Source organism: Microcebus murinus, chromosome 11 (genome assembly GCF_040939455.1).
Source record: "Microcebus murinus isolate Inina chromosome 11, M.murinus_Inina_mat1.0, whole genome shotgun sequence".
Taxonomy (NCBI): Eukaryota; Metazoa; Chordata; class Mammalia; order Primates; family Cheirogaleidae; genus Microcebus; species Microcebus murinus.
This window is the reverse complement of record NC_134114.1, coordinates 26,215,162-26,236,912: the sequence shown is the minus strand read 5'-3', so window position 1 is coordinate 26,236,912 and position 21,751 is coordinate 26,215,162. Positions and strand designations below refer to the sequence as shown.

Sequence of the window (21,751 nt, the reverse complement as noted above, 5' to 3'; positions counted from 1 at the left end):
AATTTTTGATTTACAAAAAAGGTGCAAGATAGAACCCTTCACCCAGCTTCTTCTAATGTTAATAAATTATGTATGTAGCCATGCTTCATTTGTCAAAATGAAGATAGTAACATTGGTAAATTACTTACTATTAACTAAATTATAGACTTTATTCAGATGGCACCAGTTTTGTCATTAATGTCCTTTTCATGTCCCAGGATCTAATCCAGGATACCAAATTGCATGTAAACAATTTACTAAAATATGATTTTTGTGGTTTCCTAAACAATCTATATTCAGGGAAAAAATGAGAGTGACTGTCCCAAAAGCTAGACACTTTCACACCTTATTTCTTTTTAAAAAATTAATTTACTTTTTAATTGACAAACAAAAATTGTATATATTTATCATGTACATCATGTTTTAAAATATGTATATAATGTAGAATGGCTAAATAGAGCTAATTAACATGTATTACCTCACATATTTATTATTTTTTGCAATGAGAACAAAAAAATCTACTCTTTTATTGCATTGTCATTAACTGTAATCATCATTTCATACAATAGATCTCTTGAACTTACTCCAACTATCTAACCGAAATGTTGCACTTTGACCTATATCTCTCCAACCCTCTGTCCTTCCATCCACCATTCTATCCTCTGGTTCTATGAGTTCAAACTTTTTAGATTCCATGTAAGTGTACTTTGATTTTTTTAGTGGAGAAAATGAATTACTCACTAGTAAACATAATTGATTCACCCTATTCTTATTTTATGGGGTCCATGCCAGGAAAAATAATCAAGGGGTCTTTTCACAGTACAAAGGTTATGAACAAATGATTCAGAAGTATATTCTATTTTTCCCAGGTTGTATAACTTAAAGCAAGTCTATCACATATCTTAAACTACAGTAACAAAAATTGAACACAGAAAGGAAATACCTTGAAGGGTGGTTCAGCAAAAAATACTGATTCCTTTCCTGAAAGTGGTGTTGAAGTTATTGATCTTGGGGAAGACACATCACTCAACTAAAACAACAAAATAAAAACCACCGATAAAAAATACATCTTCAAAGTCCTTTCTTCTCCAGTGCCAAAGAATAAACTTGTTTAACTGATGCAATTAAAACTAACAGTAAATATCCTTAGCATCAATTATTTCAGGGGTAACATACTTTCAATGTAATTTAGTTACTTCAAATACTTTTTGAAAGTCTGCAAAGTATAATTAAGTAACTTTGCTCCTATACTAATTAGAATCAATTTTTGTTTTTTTTCTATTTTTTTTATTTCAGCATAATATGGGGGTACAAATGTTAAGGTTACATACATTGCGAGTGCCTTTCCTCCCCCCTTGAGTCAGAGCTTCAAGAGTGTCTATCCCCCCGACAATGCACAATGCACTTATAATGTATATATATAAACCCATCCCCTCCCCCCACCTGCCCAACACCTAATAAATGTTTTTGGTTTTTTTTTTTATAACATTTTGGTTAGATTTTATAACTTTGCCTTTACCTATCAAAGGTTAGAGGATCAGTTTTTAAAATCTATAAAACTCCTATTGCAGATAAGAATATTAATAAATATGCTAAAATATATTTAAAATTACTTCTCAGATGAGATATTCCTCTCTACTATTTGGATATGGATTATTCTCTTTGTGGCCTATGAATTTTTTAATAACAAACTCCAGCCTGTTTTTACTTGCCATTTCACACATTTCTGAACTTTCTTCTCTATGTAGTAATCACTATAAGCTCAGAAATGAAATCTACTGTTAATATTAGTCAACCTTAACTATAATTAGATAGGTAAATATATTATAGCACTATTATAAGAAACAAACTAAAATTCATTTTCAATTAACTGCCTCACTAACTACTTATTCTCCCACCCTTTACTAAAACTGTTAATATGAGGAATTAAAAATAGACTGACTTTCTTATCTTAAGGGAAAAGTTTACATCATAAGATTTTGAGAAATTTCCTTGAGGCTTTTTTTTAAAAAAAGATACTGTTAAACTCTACAGTTTTAAAATAGATAAGAATCAATATTATTATTGGAAATTTTTGTTATTATACTAATAACCTAAATCTCCTTATCACAATTTGTAATTTAAAAATGCTAAGGAAAAATTTAAATGTGTACTTAAAGGCCAGTTCTAAAACATTCCTTTTTTTTTTTTGGCCTAAACACAAAATGACAAAATTCTGGCTTTGTTGCTGTATGTTTGATGATTGTTGATTTGCTTTTGTTTTTACCTGGGTAGGACTGATAGGAGGTGGTGGAGCTTTGCGTTTTTTTGGAGTTCCACTTCTTTCTGAGCTTATTTTAGAGACTTGATCATGCTGAAAGTTATCACAGTCCAAAGAATGGAGGTGGGTTAGTTAGGTTAGTAAAGTCTGAGCAAGTAGCTTCATCAAACAAATGAGAAAAACCTCAAAAGTTCATGCATTTCCTACTCCATGAAGATCTAAAATCTGCCATCATCATAACAATAAATAATATGCATGCTTCAAGTTTTCTTCTAGCAGCCCATGCTTTAATAGCAAGACGATAAAAGCACATAAGACAAAACCACACTGAGTTGGTGTGGGAAGCAGAGGTTGGGTTGAAGAGTTGTCTACCACAATTTAGAAACCAGAATATATTCACAGTCAGCTTTCTGTCTTTATGAAAAGCAGTGGTATTTCCTATGCCTCTGCATTACTTCCATTCCTTTTTTTTTTTTTTTTTTTTTTTTTGAGACAGGGTCTTGCTCTGTTGCCCATGTTAGAATGCAGTATCCTCATCATAGCTCACAGCAACCTCTCCTGGGCAGCTGGGACTACAGGCATGCACCACCACACCCAGCTAATTTTTGTGTTTTTTTGTAGAGACGGGATCTTGCTCTTGCTCGGGCTGGTCTCAAACTCCTGTCCTCAAGCAATTCCCTTGGCTCAACCACCCAGAGTGCTGGGATTACAGGCATAAGCCACTATGCCCGGCCCCATTCCTTTTTTTAAAGAATGTAAATAACAGGGAAAGTGGGAACCTCATCTCTGAAGGTTACTTATAAGTAATACAGTAAAAACATAATAAATTCATTATTGAGTATTTGCTGTTTATAATTTCTTCAAGAATCTTGATGTATAAATAAATAAATATAATAGCCAAACATACATCTCTTTGTCAAAAACAGATAGTTACAACAGTTGCTAGGAAATACTACAAAATAACAGGGCAAACTTCTCAATTTTTACTTTGTATAATACTAGATGAAATTTTAGAAAATCCCCAATTAAAAGAAACAGCTAAATTCCCTTATTTTCATTAAATATCTGACATTTTCATGGCTGTAGGTCTGTAGTCCATGAGATATTATAAGTATGTAAATTATTGTTATTCAGTCTCAAAACTTAAACCACATGTAACATTTTCACACCAATAGAAGTATTAGTACATTTCAGAAAAAAATGAATATATAAGTAGCAAGTTTACAGTTACATGCTTCTGAAATAAAGTAAATTATTAAGAAAACACCACCTTATAACAATGATTCGTTTATTCCAAAGATATTTCAGTGCTTAAGTATTTTTAATATAATCTTTTATCACTTTTCTGGGGGCCCACAGAATGGATTAACCTGAGCATTTTCAAATTCCCATAAGCAAAGATTAAAACAAAACAAAACAACATAAAAACCCACAACCCTTCCCCATAGATAAATACCTGCTTTGGTTTTGTTGGGGTCTTTAAATCTATAGAGGAAAAAGTAAAAAAAAGAACTATAAGAATCATAATGACTCATATCCACTTTGGGTAAGGGGAACACACAAACATGTAATTTAACACTTCATTTTTCTTCAAGAATATGTTTAAAAGAATAATAAAATATATCATATTGCACAAATTCCTTCATCCTTTGGGGAAAATGGAGTGGATAAATTTAAAACAACATTGGCTATTTTCTTTCACATACCAACATCCTGAGAGATTTTTGATAATAGAAGGCTTTGAATTCCTGCATTTTCTGAGAGTTTGGAATAATGTAAGGCATTGTGTCCAAGAGAGTCTACAAGGTTTAGGTCTGCACCCTTTTTAATTAAGGCTTCCACGATGTTAGAGCTGCCAATCTCACAAGCCAGCATGAGAGCAGTTCTAAAGAAAAAAAGGAGAAACAAAATTAGTACTAACAGAATGTGAAAACCCTTTACTGGAAAATCATTTGTCTTGAAAACAAGGAAAAGAAGATTAACTGCAGTTAAACCTTTACTATACTTAATCTTATGGGGAATTTGAAGTGGAATGCTCTCAAGATGAAAGTAGTTATTTTTTTTAACCTCAGATTAAATCAAAACTTTAAACCACATTTAGCCAAAAAACAGAGACATAATTTTCTATCTATATACTATTTGGCATAATATGAAGAAATTTATATGATTGGCACATATCTTACTCTTCTTTAACATTAAGCATTTTAAAGAACCTATACTAAGACTACTTTAAAAAATCAACCACATATTTACTTTTATTTTATTTTGCATGAAAAGTCACAAGAAATGGCTTATTCACTTTAATATTTAATAGTCTCGTCACACACTTAGCAGTGATGCCCACAGAAGTCTGGGAAAAACTGCTTTTAAGTCAACACAGATTTTTGATTCTCAAAAGAGGTAGAAATTTTAAAAGGAAAGAAGTTGAAACCACTTTATAACAAATCATCCAAAATATAGCTGTGATATTTTGAAAGACTCTGAGAATGTGCATATCACTAAAGTCCCATGACTTGTGCCTAATCATGCAGTACCTTCCACTTTTGTCCCTGGAATTGACATCTGCTCCGTGATCCAGGAGAAAGTGACAGATCTCACTGTGGCCATTTTGCACTGCAAGAAGCAGTGGTATATTCCCATCCTAGGAGACAAACTCAGATTTAGATCCCAACTCAGACACTGAATGCTAGAATTGCAAACACTGGCCCTTGTTCTTTCCACATTTCTTTCCTTGACTTGTATTGCTGGTCTAATATTTGATCCATCATGATATCCTTTGCCCCTATAGGGCCACCATTACATGCTGGCACAATTCTTCTTATGGAGTTTTGCTGATGTTGGCTTTTCTCTAGGAGCCTCCAGCCTCTTGGGCTGCTTATTCTCTCAGCTGTCACTCTGTCTGGGTGACGACGATGTGAGAAAGGGTGGAACACAAAGTATGTAAAGGCTCAAGGCAAGTATAACAGGAGTATGGAAGGATGGTGCTGGGGAAACAAAGGACTTGTCTTCACATGGCAATCAAAGGTCCCCCCTGCCCCCTAAGCAGCTTCTTACCAGTGAGCTAAATAAGTATATCCCACTATTCCACTCTTTTCTTGCAGGAAAGTGTGCCCTTTAGGAATCTTACTAGGTATCAAAAATGCAACATAAATTAAGAATCTGTTTATCTATTACTAACAGACGACTAGATAAAGAGATGGTTAGAAAGAATTATTTGTTTAATATGTCATGCAAATTGGCAATGCCTTTAGGAAAAAATAAAATTAGATCCCCAACTCATGTACCTACTATATCAGGTGGATTAACAATTTAAACATTACAATATAAAACAAATGAGGAAAACACTAGAATATATAGCTGAGTATTTTCTGTAATCTTAGGCCTGACCAAATGACACAAACCATAAAGAGAAGCTATTACTGTTTTGTTTTTTTTTCTGGAACATACCGGTTGACAGTAATAACATACTGGTTGACATAATTGGTTGACAGTAAGCTTTAACCCTTTGCACTCGCTTGCTTTTTTCTCATTATCTACTCGACATTATCCACACTGGACATCCGAGTGGAAAGGGTTAAGGTAGAAAGCGTTCAAATAGACAAAGAAGGAAGATAAGTTGCAATATGTCCAACTATTTAAAAATGGGGGTTTTTAAAAAAGATTAATTGTTGCTTATTGATTAAGTCTAGTCTTACAGTAGAATTTCAGACAGATTTCTAGACATTATAGAAGTTACAATACTTGTGGTTATCAAGTACAAAAATTCAGGGAGTCTGAATTTATTTATAGATTGTATCTAATAGAAATCACCTCACAATATCTCCATCAGGTATAAGCATGTTAATTCTCATGCTGCAGCATGAAATCTAACCCTGTAACTGTATGTGATAGGCCACTTTATAACAAATTTTTATTCTCAAAAATAGCCCAGGGGGGTTACAACAGGCCAACATTGGTCTTCAAAGTTGGGAAATTCTAACCACAAGGGATCCATGGAAGTAATACATGGGGTACAGAGAAAAAAATACTAGAATTTCTATGTAGACTTATTTTTTACTTTTAAGAATCAAGAAATTAAGCTTTATTCATATTGAGGTTGATGGTAGAACATGGGCATATTCTTAGAAACAAATATACATATTTAGGAAGTACACGCTACAGAAGGTTTTATTAATGCCTTAGGGACGAAGGAGGGAGAATATCAATACACAAATTCATTTTGTAGAAGAGGATCTAGGTTGAAAAGCAACCGAATTTTGCCATATACTCAGATGTCCAAAGTCTCAGTGACTCTAGAGGCAGCCCACTGTGCTCTAGAAACCACTGTCCAGCTCCACCGCTAGTGACCACCTGGTACTTACCAAGTCCTTGAAGTTTATGGGGCTCTTGTGCTCGCAGAGAACCTGCACAGCTTGAAGGCAGCCCTGCGCCGCTGGGGGAAGGAAAATACAAATGGCATAGCCAATCACAAAGCTACCCTATAACCAGGGGCATCAAAAGCTGCTAGGAAGGAAAAGTTGGTGTTCTACCCAGTCTGCAAATGTTTACTACAGTTGCAGTGAAGAGAAATGGTGGTAGGAAGGTCAAGTATGACATGTTTTACATGACTGCTTACTTTCAGAGTTATGCTGACCTGACTGCCGGCTGCCTTCAGGCAAACATTTGGTTCAGCTTTTCACAGGACTTAGCTTTTTCACAAACTAGTAATAAAAGAAATCTATAAATCTAATCACCCATAGTTCAGCATCGACGTTTGTCACTTGCAACTGTGTGACAATGCTAAAACAAAACGCTGATAAGTAAAACTGACTGATGGTCATAATCATCTCCAAAACCAAAAATCTGTTATCACACATTACCTGAAATTCACAAGTGCCTATGAATATCTCTTAAACCGAAACCTTACATCAGTTAAAATATATGAACCAGGGTAATATTTACTGGTTGGGTGGCAGACAATTGATGAATTCTAGGTGTATTCCTCAGTAAACTCCACATGTTTTACAAACTAAGTAAAATGGGAATGTCCAGGAATGGTGACAGAAAACAGCACCAGGATTAGGACAGTAAGTAAGGTTAACAACCTGAATAAGGAAAATGAAAAGTTAGAGTTTGTTACAGCAGAAGACAAGAGAATGAGAGTTACCTGCATAATGTAAAGCTGTTTTCCCAGAGCTGTCAATACTTTCGGCTGGGCATTTAGACTATAAGACAAAGATAAATACACGTAATAAAATATCTGGCACAAATTCCGTTTGGTTCATCCTTTCCCTGCAAGGTATGACGTGACTTATTAGGAAGGCCGTAAACATAAATAAGCTCCAGTTGCTGTGCTCCAGGGCCTACAGTCTCTCACGGGAAGAGAGACTCGTCTCTTCTGGGACAGGGACACTACTGTCCCCACTCCGTCACTCTGTCTGTCCACTCCTCCCCTTACAGCATCACTCCATCATCCCTGCCAGCCAGCAAACATGCTCTAGAATCTCTCATCTTGAGCCTGCCTTTCCCACTGTCTCTTGTCCTAATTCTCAGTCCCCCTACACAAAACCAGCTTTCCCTTAAGAATCGCCTACACAGAGTCCAGGCTTCCTCGCCACTATTCAGTCCCGAGCCCACAGCAGTTTGGTTCCTACCCTCAAGACTTGGCCCTAGTCAAGGCCACCTTCATGTTTCCAATGACCATGAACACTTTGGTCTTCCCCTTACCAACTTCTCAGCTGTAACCTACTCCCTCTCCTCCAAACACTCCTCCTCTCAGCTCCCAGAGCCCTGCCTGGCCCATCCATTCTGGTTTTCCTTCTGATGCCCTGGCCACCCCTCTTCCTCGCCAAACAGAAAACCTCAGGGTTCCTCAGTGCCCTTTCTCTAAGCTTTCTTCCTTGGTAACCTCATGCACACTCACGGCGTGAAATACCATCTAGAAGTCTAGAAGCAAGTGACTCCCAAATGTCTATCTTAACAATAACAATAATTACATGTATTATGTAAGTATTAGCTATCATATGCCAGTCCTGTTCAAGGAATAATTGCTTTAAGTCTCTAACAACCCTAGTTAGACACCATTATTACCATTTCAGAGGAGGAAACGGAGCCACAAAGAAATTAGTAATTTGCCCAAGCCCCAGTAACTGGCAGAGCTGGGATTCAAACTCACCTGCATTCTTACCCATACATGACAAAGGTCATCTCTGAGCACCAAGTGGCTTGTTAACCCACTGCCTACTTCACACCTTGGCTCTAACATCTTGTAAGCACCTCAAAGGTAGCACAGCCCAAACTGCTGGTTTCCCCTCCCTGACGCCTAGCCTGATCCTCTGGACTCTACTGTCTGTCCATCTAGTCAATAAGCCAGAAACCAGGGAATCATCTTTGATAACTTCTCCTCTTCCTCCCACATCTAATCTACCACCATGTCCTGTCAATTCTTTCTCCAAAGCATACCTCTGAGCCACCCTTTTCTCTTTCTTGTTACCAACACCCTAGCACAACCCAACATCTTTTCATCTAGACAGCTAAGGTAGCCTCTTGGTCTCCCCAGTTCTGCTTTTTTCCTTTTTAATCAATTCTCTACACAACTCAGATGATCTTTTAAAACTGTGAATAGCACTATCTACTTAAAAGCCCTTCATACTTCCGTGCTGTACTTAGGATTAACTGCAGTCTGCCTAACATGAAACGCAAAGCCCTGCATGCCATGCCATTTTTCTTCCCCGCTTGCCTTGCCCCAAGCCCAAGCACTGGCTTTCCTTCCTCCCTGTTCAGCACCTTTCCTACCCCAGGCCCTTTGCACTTGCTGTTCTATTGGCTCGGAATGCTTTCCCCTTGGCTCTTTGCATCACTGGGGCTCTCAGCTTAAATATCATCTCCCCCATGAGGCCTTCCCTGAACCTCTACCTCTCACAGTAGCCTGTTCATTTCCTTCTTCGTGCTGTGCAATTTGTAATATATATGTGTGCACTTGTTTACCAGACTGTGAGCTTCACCAGGATAGGGTCTGCTCTGTTCATCGGAATATATTCAATGCTTGACATAGTACACAGTGTCCACCAGGGGAGAACTCAGAAAGGGTGGGAAAAATAGCTGGTGATCAGGGGAAGGAGAGAGAGAGTTTGTTTGAATTTGAAGACTCTCACAAGGCTCTATCTGTGCTCATTGCCTCGTAATTTAAAGAAGAACTTTAAGTGTGTAGCCACTGAAGAGGGGGAATATCCCCAGTAGACAGAGAGTAACAGCAAAGGCCTGGGGAACCCGAGAGATCAGTAAACGCACAGAGTACAGGAGTGAGGGGTAGCGGGAGGTAAAAGGGGTCATATCACAGAGAGTTGAGGCTACTGAGACAGGAGGTGAAGAACAGCCTAGGAGCAGAGAGGTGCAGGACCCCAGGAAAGTGACCCATCAGGAGAACACTGAAGGCCGAGGTTTCACAACCATCCAAAAAGAAGAGCAATTGGGACAGTTTGGAAGTTAGAGGAGGTAAAAACAGGCTACCTTAGAGTGAAATGTCTGCCCTTTAGTGGTAAGAATGGAGATCGAGTTACGACTTACCATGCTTTGGCCTAATTTTAGAACACCACAAGGAACTGTTTAAAGCCTTCAAAGATTTTGGAGAAAAACCAATCCATTTGCATAACCAGATATAAAATTACATTAGAGGCTAGAATATCTGGTCCTTGCCCACAAGGATTTCTAGCTTGTCAGGTTAATTCTTCCTTAAAATCAGAGCCAGATGCAAAATCTGCATAGCCAAGCCAGGATGGGAACAGAGATTTAAAATGCAAATAAATTTGTAAAAAACACTGAGGTAGGGCCAAAGGCGTGGAGGCAGGACATTTGGGCAAGTCAATGATTTTCGGTTATCTAGAGTGCCTAGTCCCCTAGGAGGTAGGTAAGAAAAGTTCTATTTTAATTGTCTTTAGGGGGAAGCCTCATAATGCAACATCACAGACATTGATCAATCTTTCTTGAATTTTGCTTCAAAGACCTGTTAAGGTTATGCATTCCTGGAATTGGCAGTAGCTTACATCATGTAATGCAAGACAAGAAGCTATGTGATCAACAGAGCAGGACAAGTTGAAAAATGTGACCACATTTTTGCATTAGAATTTCAAAGCCAAATTAAAGCAAGATGCTGGTTCCCAAACTGTGCTTAATGAAGGCCGAGACAACCGCTCAACAGAACAGATAGTACTCCAAACACATCTTTTATTGCCCTATGCTGTTTCTGAAAACAGCCAGCTTGCGTTTTGACTGGCAACAGCTGGATGTTACTGTATGGACTGCTATTGGGAGTTCATTAAATATTCATCTTTAAAGATTTTTGGAAGTTGTCATTTTAAGGGATCATTATAAACTTCCTGGCAAGGTTACCAAACTGGAGAGTTGGTTTAAAATTATAAAGAAGAATAAAACCAAGAACTTAAACAAAAACCAAGAACTAAAAGCACAAGTTACATATAAGGAAATGATGGTTGAAATTCTGCTTCTCAAGAACTGCATTCTACTAACGACTGAAAGAGAGAATACGAGGATACTGGAGACCCTGTGTCATGAAGATCTCCAACAGCTTGAAAAAAGATTTGTTAAAAACTATTTGGAGGGTGTTAAGTCCTCCAGAAAAGACAAAGGGAAGCCAAATAAAGGGGAGAAAAGGGCTAGATCCCAAAAAGATACTGCAAATTTTAGTTGGGATCCTCTCTCTACCAGTGAGAACTGCTATGGAAATAATCTTCGCCTTGGCTGTTGTTTCAATAATGAAACTTTTTGGGAAACATGTTCTGGAACCGTACTTAAAGGAGTATGGGGGAGCGTATTTGTTCATCCACAAAGGTTTCTTTTACACTGCAAAACTGACACATTTATAATTTTAAGTTGTCATCGCTTTACCTGAAGGAGCTTCTTGACGCACTCATGGTGGCTGTTCTTAGCTGCGAGGTGTAAAGCACTGTGTCCTAAATGGATTGAAACAATCGAATATAAAGGCCATATTTTTTTAAATCACTTTCTTATCTCTGCACTAAAGACAGCTATGAGGAAATAAATGTTCTCCAACAAAGAAGGAATTGTTACTCTTGAGAATAAGGCCTCACATTCTTCAGTGTGACAGAGCGGGAGAACACGGCGCATCCCGCCCACCAGATGACATTCACGGCCGCCAAGTGCTGCTCTCCTGCAAGCCCTGGGCCAGAAGCATGCGGTGGACTCATGACATGCAGCTTAGACGTTCTGCTTTTGGCTGTCAGTGTGTATGCCAAATATCTGTGCCCACAGCAGTCACACCGGGCTACAAGTGTCACAGGCTGAGGGACCCAACGGTGGCCCACAAGCCAGCAGAGAACACATCAAAGACCCTACGCATTTAAATACCTACTTTTGACTTCCCATTTCCCTCTCCTCTACACGTACTCCAGCCCTGAATGGAGGTTACCTGGAGTTCTCAGATTTTCCAAGTTCATACAGAGAAGAAGGGAAAGAGTTATAAAGCAATACACTGTTGAAGCAGCATTTCATTAATTTCCCTTCTTGACTCCCACATGACACTCTCTGATGGCTCTGTGGTCAGATAACTTTAAGAAATCCTAATGCTCTACCCAACTCGCCCTACTGCCGAATGGGCCTACAGCATTTCTATGGAAGATGGGCTTAGGGGCAGCCTAAGAGGGCCCAGCCTAGGGCATCTGCAGTTGCTCCACGCCTAGCCTGAAGTCTCCTTTCCTAGGACAACTACACACTTGCTTTCACTTCCCTCTGAAATACTGTCTTCTGAATGAGGCCTTTCCTTACCTCCTTGTTTAAAATTCCAATTCCTTCCCAACCCTTTTTATCTCTACTCTTTGCTATATTTCTTTATTCTTCACAGCACTTAACATCTTCCATCACTCCCTTTCACCCCTCTCTGTATATAGACACACACATATAGTTGGGTTTTTTTTTTACCCCCACTAGAATATTAACTGTGGATTAAGGGGTGCAAGGAGAGGGAACCAAAGTTACACCTGCCACCCAACTCAAAACACCTAGTCAGCTTTTAAATCCTGCATTTCTCAAACTATTTGACAAAGATATTCCCAGTATAACACCTGTAATACAACGCCCAGTCTTTGGGACACGGTTTAGGCGTGTTGCTCTGGTCAGCACTAATGACCTTTTAGGCTGGGTAACTGCTGTGGGTGACTGTCCTGTGCAGTACAGGATACTAAGCAGCACCTCTGGCCTCTACCCACTAGACATACAGTTTTGACAGTCAAAAATGTCCCCTGGGGGACAATATTAACTCAAGCTGAGAACCACCAACTTAGAGGAACAATTTCTTTTGTATGGTGGCCCAGTCCCAAAATACCACTCTCCTTTCTGAATTAGTATTCACTCCATAACACTTACCAGAAATCCTCTAATTAGAGATGCATATGGCTAGGAAACACCATATTTAAAAATCAGAGAGTCATAGGACCACAGTGAGTAGCACAAAAGCATGTGTAAGGTCAAAAGATCAGATTCCTTCTACTCTGAGATCAGCTGTGCTGAGAGACTTTAAGGGTAGGTGTGAGCAGGAGTTGTTTAGTCAGGGTGGGATACGGGAGACAGGAATCCCCCCTTCCTTTCCTGAAAATAGGAGGGAAAGAAAGATCTAAAAATGAGGGAAGAGACCCTTGGATGCAGAAAGACAAAGATAGTCTCTTCCTTTTCCTTTGAGAACCCTCCTTCTGGGTATATAGAAAGCAAAATTATATGAGGTTAGGCACATTATGCATCAAATAGATTGGTGGGCAAGGTTGGCCCCTCCACCCATCATTTGTACCACTGTTTCTAAGGACAAACACATTCTAAGTTTTAAACAAATGCCTTACAAATGAATTTCTGGAACACGTCCTGATTGTAAGTTGGAGACTGTTTATGTCATGCATGCAATGCATTAACTTTTGTCTATGCTGTGGACAAAAGCTTTCTGCATAAATAGCACCCATATGAAAAAGGCACAGTTCTCCAAAGACAAGAAAGTAGGGAGATTTAAACAACTTGTCATGAGTAACAGGCTTTCATTTCACTTCAAGTGTTCTAGTCATATCTGGAGTGGGTGCTGGATTTCTACAGAAGTATAAAAGAACAAAAGTTCTTTTATCCCCTGGCCATGTGATGTGTCTTCCTAAGCAGCAGCACAAAAGTATTTTTCACTTAAAATAGTCTCAAAATTTGAATGACACATCATTCCCTGGACACTATCATAGTGAAGTAAGATGTCTTTCATTGTTAACATTAAAACAAAATTCTCGTTCCAAATGCAAAATTTTCTGGAGAGAATATATTATATTAGTGACAGAATCTCCCTATCAGGAGACAATGCATAAGTCTGGCTCTCATACAGTTATGGATCTATCTGGAATATCAGGAAGCAATTTCCCTATAGACAAATAATAAGCACAACCCTAATTCAAGTGCATTCCAGGAGAACTTTGCCTGCAAATAAAATACCAGTGGTACTTATAAATCAAGAGTCTTGGACTATCACAGGTTGTCTAAGAATCCTACTACCGAAAGCAAGATGGCCCAGCTGCCCCAGCTACAGGACGCCTTCTCCTAAAACTAACTCAAACTGTGACCATTTAGTCAATTCTTAAGACTGCTAGAGAAAACAGGGAACAATTAACTAATACAATAGAAAATACTTGTCAAGTACATGTGAAAAATTTTAAAATCTGTGAAATCATGGGATATGAAGATATAACAAACAAATACCAAAAGGCCAAAGTCCGAGAAATCACAATTTCAAATAACAATACAGAAACATTTAAAAATAAAGATAATTAAATGATACTCAACTAGATAAGAAAGTTTAATTTTTTTTAAGTTAGAGTTTTAGAGTGTACAATATATTTAAAGAATAAAAATATAAATTTATTTGGTCCTTATTTACAATTTTAACTATATTTAAACAATATTATTCTTAGAAACCCTCATGTTCACATCAAGTTTTTATCACTGAGCACAAGTATATTCACTTTGTTATATTCCAGGACAGGTAAAATATTAATAAGATTGTAATAGATTTATTTATAATAACCATTCTTCCTATTAAATAGAGTTTTATGGTAACAAAAAGATTATTTGGTCTTTTTCAATCATCTGGTAATGCTTCTATTTAATTCCATTATATATTCCAGGCATCCAAAAAAAAAGTTTAGGAGTCAATTTTACTGTTTGCTCAAGAGAATTGTTTTCTAAAGAATTGCCAATTCTTACACCAATGAAGAAGAGCAAACAAGCAATGAAAAGTGTCAGACAAATCACATGAGTCCAGTTCAGAGATGGCCCACTGAGCTTAGGAGCTGACTTTTCCATCTCCTGCTAGGTACCTGTGGTGCTGGTTGGCAAATCAGCAATTAAGGGATGGGGAAAACCCCAAAATCCAAAAACCTGTCATGATCTTCTGCAAGTCTTTGGATTTTCTTTTTCTGATTTGTAAAATGAGAGCAGGTGACATGGTGATTGTCAAACCTTTTTTATTTTATTTTTTTAAAAAAAGATGTAAAACCTTCAAAAGCCCAATGTGTAAAAGAGAACAAAGGTGATCTGGCTGAAGTAGCAATAATCATGGTAATATGAAAAATGAAGAAATGAAGTAGCAATAATCATGGTAATATGAAAAATGAAGAAATGAAGTAGAAAAATGAAGTGAGCACTTGTGTGTGCCTGGCACTGCTAAGACACCCACACTGACCATCTCACTTAAGCTTCTAAGGCTACCTAAAATGATATAATTACTGATGTTGCACTATATATGCAGGGCCTTACCAGCTGGTCCAGATGCAGATCATAGCTTTTGCCCACAAGGCCCATCTCAGCTAGTTGATGAAATTAGCTCCTGGATAACTCACCCCATTCATCACCTCACACAATAAAACCAAAAGCAGGGAATATTGCTTGGTCCATACACATAATCTTAGAAAATAATATAAAAATGGAGTATAAGAAGCATACAGTCTCTGTTGAGTAACCACATATAAGATGAAAACATAAAGACACAGACAAATGATGAAACCATGTCACAGCCGAGTCATTGGAGGTGATTCTATTTTCTTCTTTGGCTTATCTAGAGACTCTCAATTTTCCACAATGAATTTATGTGCCTTTGTGATACCTATTCTCGAGCTGGCCTGCTAACTTAAGAGATTAAAATCCACGTACCGCTAGTATCTTGGGCTGTCACATCCACACCATGTGTAACCATGACCCTGAGGCAGTCCACCTGTCCTTTTGCAGCAGCCAGATGAAAACTGGAAAGAGAGGAAAACACAATATCCTTAAGATTTCCACTTCTTAGCATTCATCTTAACAAAGTTTTTGCTTCTTCATGTACACATTCTCCCTTGACTTCCACAACCACCCACTGACTAGGTATTACGATCAACCTCATTTTAAAGATGAGAAAACAGAGGCTCAGTATAGTCTGTAATTTGCTCATTGACACCTTTTATTAAGTGATGGAGTGGAAGCTTGATCTTAGGTCTTCCAACCCAAAGACCAGGCTTGAAAAAAGTAAGATTCAACTATATATTTGTCTCTTACAAAACAGGTCAGAGAGTCCCAACCAGATGCAATTTCTAGGTAATAAGACTTCATCAGCTTTTTTTCCTGTTGTCTAGTGCTTTCACCAAAGCCATCATTTTAAAGCAATATACTTTACAAAGAGGAACTTGCCGGAGTCAAACAGTGGTCAAGTTTCCTGGACATCATCAATACCAAATCCGCTGTTATGTTGTAGCTAAATAACAATAGTTGCATGCAACATTTGTTAAGTGTCTAAAGTATGTCAAGCATCTTAACAAACACTTTTATACGTTATCTCTTTTCATTCCCATAACAGCCCTTTAAGGCGAGTCCTATTACTATTTCCATTAGATAGCACATATCAACACTCCAGTGCAAACAGCATTAGAACTCAGCAATGCCTGGAAGTACAAACCACGTTCAACATGTTTAGATTGGCTGTAAAAAGAAGGGATAACATCCAAACGCCACACCAAACATCCCTGCGGGTCCCTGGCTGAATGAACGTCTGCAGGCAGAAAGATGCAAAGCATAATTTCACTGGGCAGTCAGGCCTAGAGGCTGTGATGGCTACAAACTTTGGAAAGGTCTCCCTTTCTCTCAGTCTCCTTCCTGTAGAGAGAGGTTCATGAGCCTTATAGTTCCTCTCCTGACTCAGTTTTGTTTTAGGGAGTGGCCCTCGGTAATCTTCCTATGCAACATCTTCGTGTCTGTAGCTCTGAATTAATGCTCAGGCAATATTTTCTCACAGGGTAGGATCTGTCACTGGAGCCCAAGGTCAAACCCAACTGGCACATCTAAGAGCTAATATTTGAACCCAAATTGGTCTGACTCCAGACTTCTGCTCTTAACAACCAGGTGGAGTGAAGAGGACCAATCATGAAACAGGAATATTTTAGTTCTGGTTGCAAACCAGCCTCAACACAACTATCTGTGCATTTTTAGGAAGTCAATTTAACCTCTCTATACCTAAATTTCCTCCATTATAAAGTATGCAGATTGAGTCAAATAATTTCTAATGTTTCTTCTGGCTCTAACATTCTATTGTTTTAGCCTACACGGCTCTGATCACACCAACTATTTCTGTATTTGTGTGCAATCTGTATGTAATGTCTCTTTACAGTCAAAATCTACCTTGTAGGTGATTTCCCATTATTCTAAAATTTTGATCATATGGAATGACCTGGGAATGTGGTGACGTGTTTAAATGGAATTCCTCATTCAATACAGCTTAACCAAAAGAACCTCCTTTTAAGGCAGTAAAATAATGCCTGTTTTTCAGCATTGTTGGTATAGCTTAATTTCACTATAAGTAAAGTCCACCTTTAAACAGTAAATCTTTTATTAATCTTGGCAGAAGATTTCTAAATGTTAGCCAGCTTTAGTAACAGCATTTGTAACATAATTCATTGCTCTTGAGGATATGTAGTCACCACTAAGAGCCTCAATTACTGAACTCTACTTTTAGCGATAGTAATCAAAATGCCCCTGAATTATTAAGACCTAAAATTGATTAGTATTTATCTTCTTAATGTCTATGTGTTTATTTCTAAGCTGTTCACTCTATCTCCTATAACTAAATCAAAAGTATCTAAACAGGAGGGTAGTCATATCCCACTCTAAAGACAAAAGTATCAGCAATAGTGATTAGTGCACATGTGTGTGCACACACATTATCTATTGATTATGTCTACATTTAATTTTTGATTGAAGTATACATGTGTAAAAAAACTACACATATCATAATTGTATAGCTTGCTAAATTTTCACAAATAAAACATTTTACCTTCATACTAATCAAGAAACACCCTGAAGCTCTCCATGTGTCCGTTATAGTTACTAGCCTCTTCCCCATGTGATATTTATACGTTTTCTACTCTGGGGCTTCCTGGATTACTTGTGGATCGCATACTATATTTATGGGTGGTTGAAATTGCAAACACATCTGACAGTGAAGCATTATTGCAGGCCACGACTATCTGTAGGTAAACATAGTCTGATGAATGGCAGATGATAGTCTATACATGATTTGGGAATTGCAGGGTTTCAGGATCATTACTTGGAAGGTCAATGATCATTACAAGGCAGGAGAAGTGAGGTATTTGGAAGCTGGGCTCAAAATTTCCAATACCACAACAGAAATTTTCTTAGACATTCCTTTTTAAAAGGAAAGCCCTGATATCAACCTAAATTGATATCTTTGATGACTGTAACACATTTTATTGAGGGTTCCAGTTAATTAAGATTTTATTCCATATGCTTTAATAAATTATATGGTGTGTGTGAGAGAGAGAGAAAAGAAAAGAAAGAAAAGAAAAGAAAAGAAAAGAAAAGAAAAGAAAAGAAAAGAAAAGAAAAGAAAAGAAAAGAAGAGTGAGTTTGTTTTGTTCTGCCTCTCCCATTAAGAGTTTAGATAAGGAAGTGACTTTTCCTCTATTCTGGGGACTTTCCAACTATCCTCTTGCAGAACTAAATAGAATAATGACAGTCTTTTCCCAATCATAATTTTCTCCTCGTATATCTTACTTAAAGCTTCAGCACTTGCTGCTCTTACAGATAAAATTAATATATAATATATAAACAGCTCATTTATATAAGGGCAGATATTTGATTTTACACTGCATGCTTCTAGCATCATCATACTTTTAGCTAATAAAACCATTCTCAGTTCATATGATTCAATTAAACACATTATTTTAAGGTGTTTCTTCAAGAGGATTCTCATTTCCAGGTGCTTGTTGTGTTCTGATGTCACACAAAAGCTGCTGCTCTACCTTCTAAGACACGCAGGCTCAGGGATGAGCCTGAAAAGCAGGAAAGGGAAAGGTGGCTCATTTTAGCTGTATGTTTCTGGTTCATTTCTCCAGACAGACAAGGAGCTCCACTATGTACCATCATTCCTCTCACTGAACATGCAGTTCCAGAAAGTGGGAGCAAAGCCAAGAAACAGTACGTGAGTCTGCCCTTGAGGGGACAGTTACTAATGCTGGGCGTTCTCTTTGCCCCCCAGGTCTGTCCTGTGCCTTCATCCCCTGGTGTCTGTGGCCCAGAAAGCAGTTCTCTAAGGGACTGCATCCCATGGACTGCCCTGTCCTTTAGCTTCTGGTTGGTTTGACCAATGGAAGGTGCTTTGGTCAGGAGGAAATAAGCAAAGACTTCAGGGCATCATCCCCTCCACTCCCTCTCTGCCAGGCGGCTGCCTTTCTCTAGGAAGACCACAGCTCTGCGAGTCTCTGGGTTTTAGTAACTGCTCTCCCTCTTTGCCCCTTCATGTCGAGAGTAGAAATAGATCCCCCCTGCTGCCAGTCCAGATCTGCGTCCCCAACCTTGCTGATTTCCCTTAACCTGGCCACGCGTCTATAAATAGTTTCTTTCTCAAATTCTCACCAATTATCCTAGTTGAGGGTGCTACCTATTTCCTGCTGGGCCCTTGAACGACACCAGCTTGGGTATTTTGTGTGTGGTTATTCACAGGACCTGTTAGGTTCCAGTGGATACCATTTGATCAAATATTGATTAAAAATGAGAATGAGCGCACAGTCTAGAATGCCCCACATGCAATAAGGTGATAAAATTCAAATTGTAAAGTGTGAATTTGGTTTTGAGAGAATAACCAACACCCCATCCACAACACACACAGACAGTCACACACACACAGATACACAACTACAACAAAAACAAAATTAAAAAACAAATAAGCAAACCTCACAAACATCTTATCAACCCAACTGTCCTTATAATCTGTAAATCATACTCAAGCCTCTCAGAGAATATAAAATTGTATTGGCTCTTGAACCCTCCCATCATGCTGAGGTTTGATTCATTCTACTTACTTCAGACTCTAATGCAGTCACTTAATTTATCAGAATTGTTGACATATTATTCATTAAAGTACATGCTAGAACTGTGGTCTAAAATTTGGAAATTCTTTGTAAGTCCTATGGGTATATCCTGTGGAATAACAAGAGCTCTTCAGTAATGAATGAGAAGTAAAAAAAAAAAAAAATTTTACTAACGTCTTCTATGCTATATAATATATATAGGTACTACTCTACATTATATATATTCTACTATTTCAAACTCTTCAGGCTGTATTTAGAAAAAGAAAATTAAAAATAAGAAAGAACAGGCCGGGCGCGGTGGCTCACGCCTGTAATCCTAGCTCTCTGGGAGGCCGAGGCGGGCGGATTGCTCGAGGTCAGGAGTTCGAAACCAGCCTGAGCAAGAGCGAGACCCCGTCTCTACTATAAAATAGAAGGAAATTAATTGGCCAACTAATATATATATACAAAAAAAAAAAAATTAGCCGGGCATGGTGGCGAATGCCTGTAGTCCCAGCTACTTGGGAGGCTGAGGCAGGAGGATTGCTCGAGCCAGGAGTTTGAGGTTGCTGTGAGCTAGGCTGACGCCACGGCACTCACTCTAGCCTGGGCAACAAAGCGAGACTCTGTCTCAAAAAAAAAAAAAATAAAAAAATAAAAAAAAAAAGAAACAGCTATCAAGACACTTATTTTGATATCTATTGATCACTCCGATCAACTCCTTAAAGTATTCTACCTTTTATCTAATATAGTCATATATCATTGCCACAGAATTTTAGTCAGAAAATCATTTCACTCCTAAGTTTGGAACATAGTGTCTATAACCTGAAAGAGTTTGCTACATCAGTTCCCACATAAAAGAAGCCAAAATGGTCAGTCTACTGGTTTAGCTTTGTCTTGTTTTTATGAAGGGTGTTCAGATGCAGAAGAAACAGGCACAAGTTAGACAATGAAATGACTTTGTCAGCAACCCCCTAACAACCCACCTCCTCTATATTACAGGAGCACCTGTATGTTCCGTCTAGATATCTTACACTTGAACAACCAATTACTAATAAAAAGAGCTGAGTCATTTTGTTAATTCCCCTCAGAGAGAAAACTGCTGGAAGTAGGAGCCCTTCTTTTCTCTCTCATTCCCCTGCTCTATGTCTAGAAGCTTCTCTTAATCAGGAATGGAGTAAATACCACTGTACAAAAGGACAGGGTGGGAAAATTACATTGTTGTTATTTCACTTATGTATTTAATTTGGATATCCAGTCATCTTAAGGTTTTAACCTCAGGAAATCTGATCCTTATTTCTAATGTCCATGATTTTGAAAAATTAAAGCTTCCAACACTATATAGCTTTATTAAAGCTTAGAGGAGGGACAAAGACATGTAGTCAGATGAGAAAGTATAACAAGAAGCATGTTATTATAGAGGTAATACAAATAACCATTAAGGCCTCAGACAAAGTGGGTTTGAATCTGCACTTTACCACTTCTTTGTCTCTGTATCTCAGTTTCCATATCAGTAAAACGGGCTGTGAAGGAATAAATGAATTATATGTAAAAGCACTTAGCAAAATGTGAAGCATACAGTAAACACTCAAAAATTGCTATCAGGCTAGGCACTGTGACTCATGCCTGTGATCCTAGCACTCCAGGATGCCAAGGTGGGAGGTCAGGAGTTGGAGACCAGCCTAAGCAAGAGTGAGAACCAGACCTCCATCTCTACAAACATAGAAACATTTGCAGGGTATGGTGGCGTGTGCCTGAAGTCCCAGCTACTCAGGAAGCTGAGGCAGGAGAATTGCTTGAGCCCCGAAGTTTGAGGTTGCAGTGAGCTAGGATGATGCTACTGCACTCTAGCCTGGGAAACAGCATGAGACTCTGTCTCAAAAACAAAAAAACAACAAAAAAAACACAAAGCCATCAACTATTGTAGCCTCCTTGACACAAGGCACAGAATCTGTGACATGCTGCTTAATAAAAGAATTGTCTTGAGGTTCACAAAGAACAGAGTAGCAGAAGTTAAATCAGAACTCCCACTGCTAAGAAAATGAAAGGGGGGGAGAGGATGGGGTAAAAGCTATGTGCATTATCACTGAATGGGAACAAAGCTGTAGACAAGTAACAGGCTACAAAAACCCATCCAAGATCAGCCTTG

At 38.2% G+C, this 21,751-nt stretch overlaps 1 protein-coding gene across 3 annotated transcripts in view; it reads right to left on the bottom strand.

The window, feature by feature from the left end:
• RAI14 (retinoic acid induced 14) overlaps positions 1 to 21,751 on the bottom strand; it is a 135,432-nt gene that overhangs the window by 15,307 nt on the left and 98,374 nt on the right. For 2 of the 3 annotated variants that reach the window (XM_012758118.2, XM_012758117.3), the window contains 9 exons: positions 15,419 to 15,507; positions 11,123 to 11,187; positions 7,386 to 7,443; positions 6,601 to 6,671; positions 4,774 to 4,880; positions 3,946 to 4,124; positions 3,696 to 3,724; positions 2,246 to 2,332; positions 923 to 1,009 (listed from right to left, as the gene is read on the bottom strand). In XM_012758118.2, coding sequence (XP_012613572.2) covers positions 923 to 1,009; positions 2,246 to 2,332; positions 3,696 to 3,724; positions 3,946 to 4,124; positions 4,774 to 4,880; positions 6,601 to 6,671; positions 7,386 to 7,443; positions 11,123 to 11,187; positions 15,419 to 15,507 — 772 coding nt within the window. The remainder of the gene's footprint in view (positions 1 to 922; positions 1,010 to 2,245; positions 2,333 to 3,695; positions 3,725 to 3,945; positions 4,125 to 4,773; positions 4,881 to 6,600; positions 6,672 to 7,385; positions 7,444 to 11,122; positions 11,188 to 15,418; positions 15,508 to 21,751) is intronic. The other variant, XM_012758122.2, reaches the window with a different exon arrangement.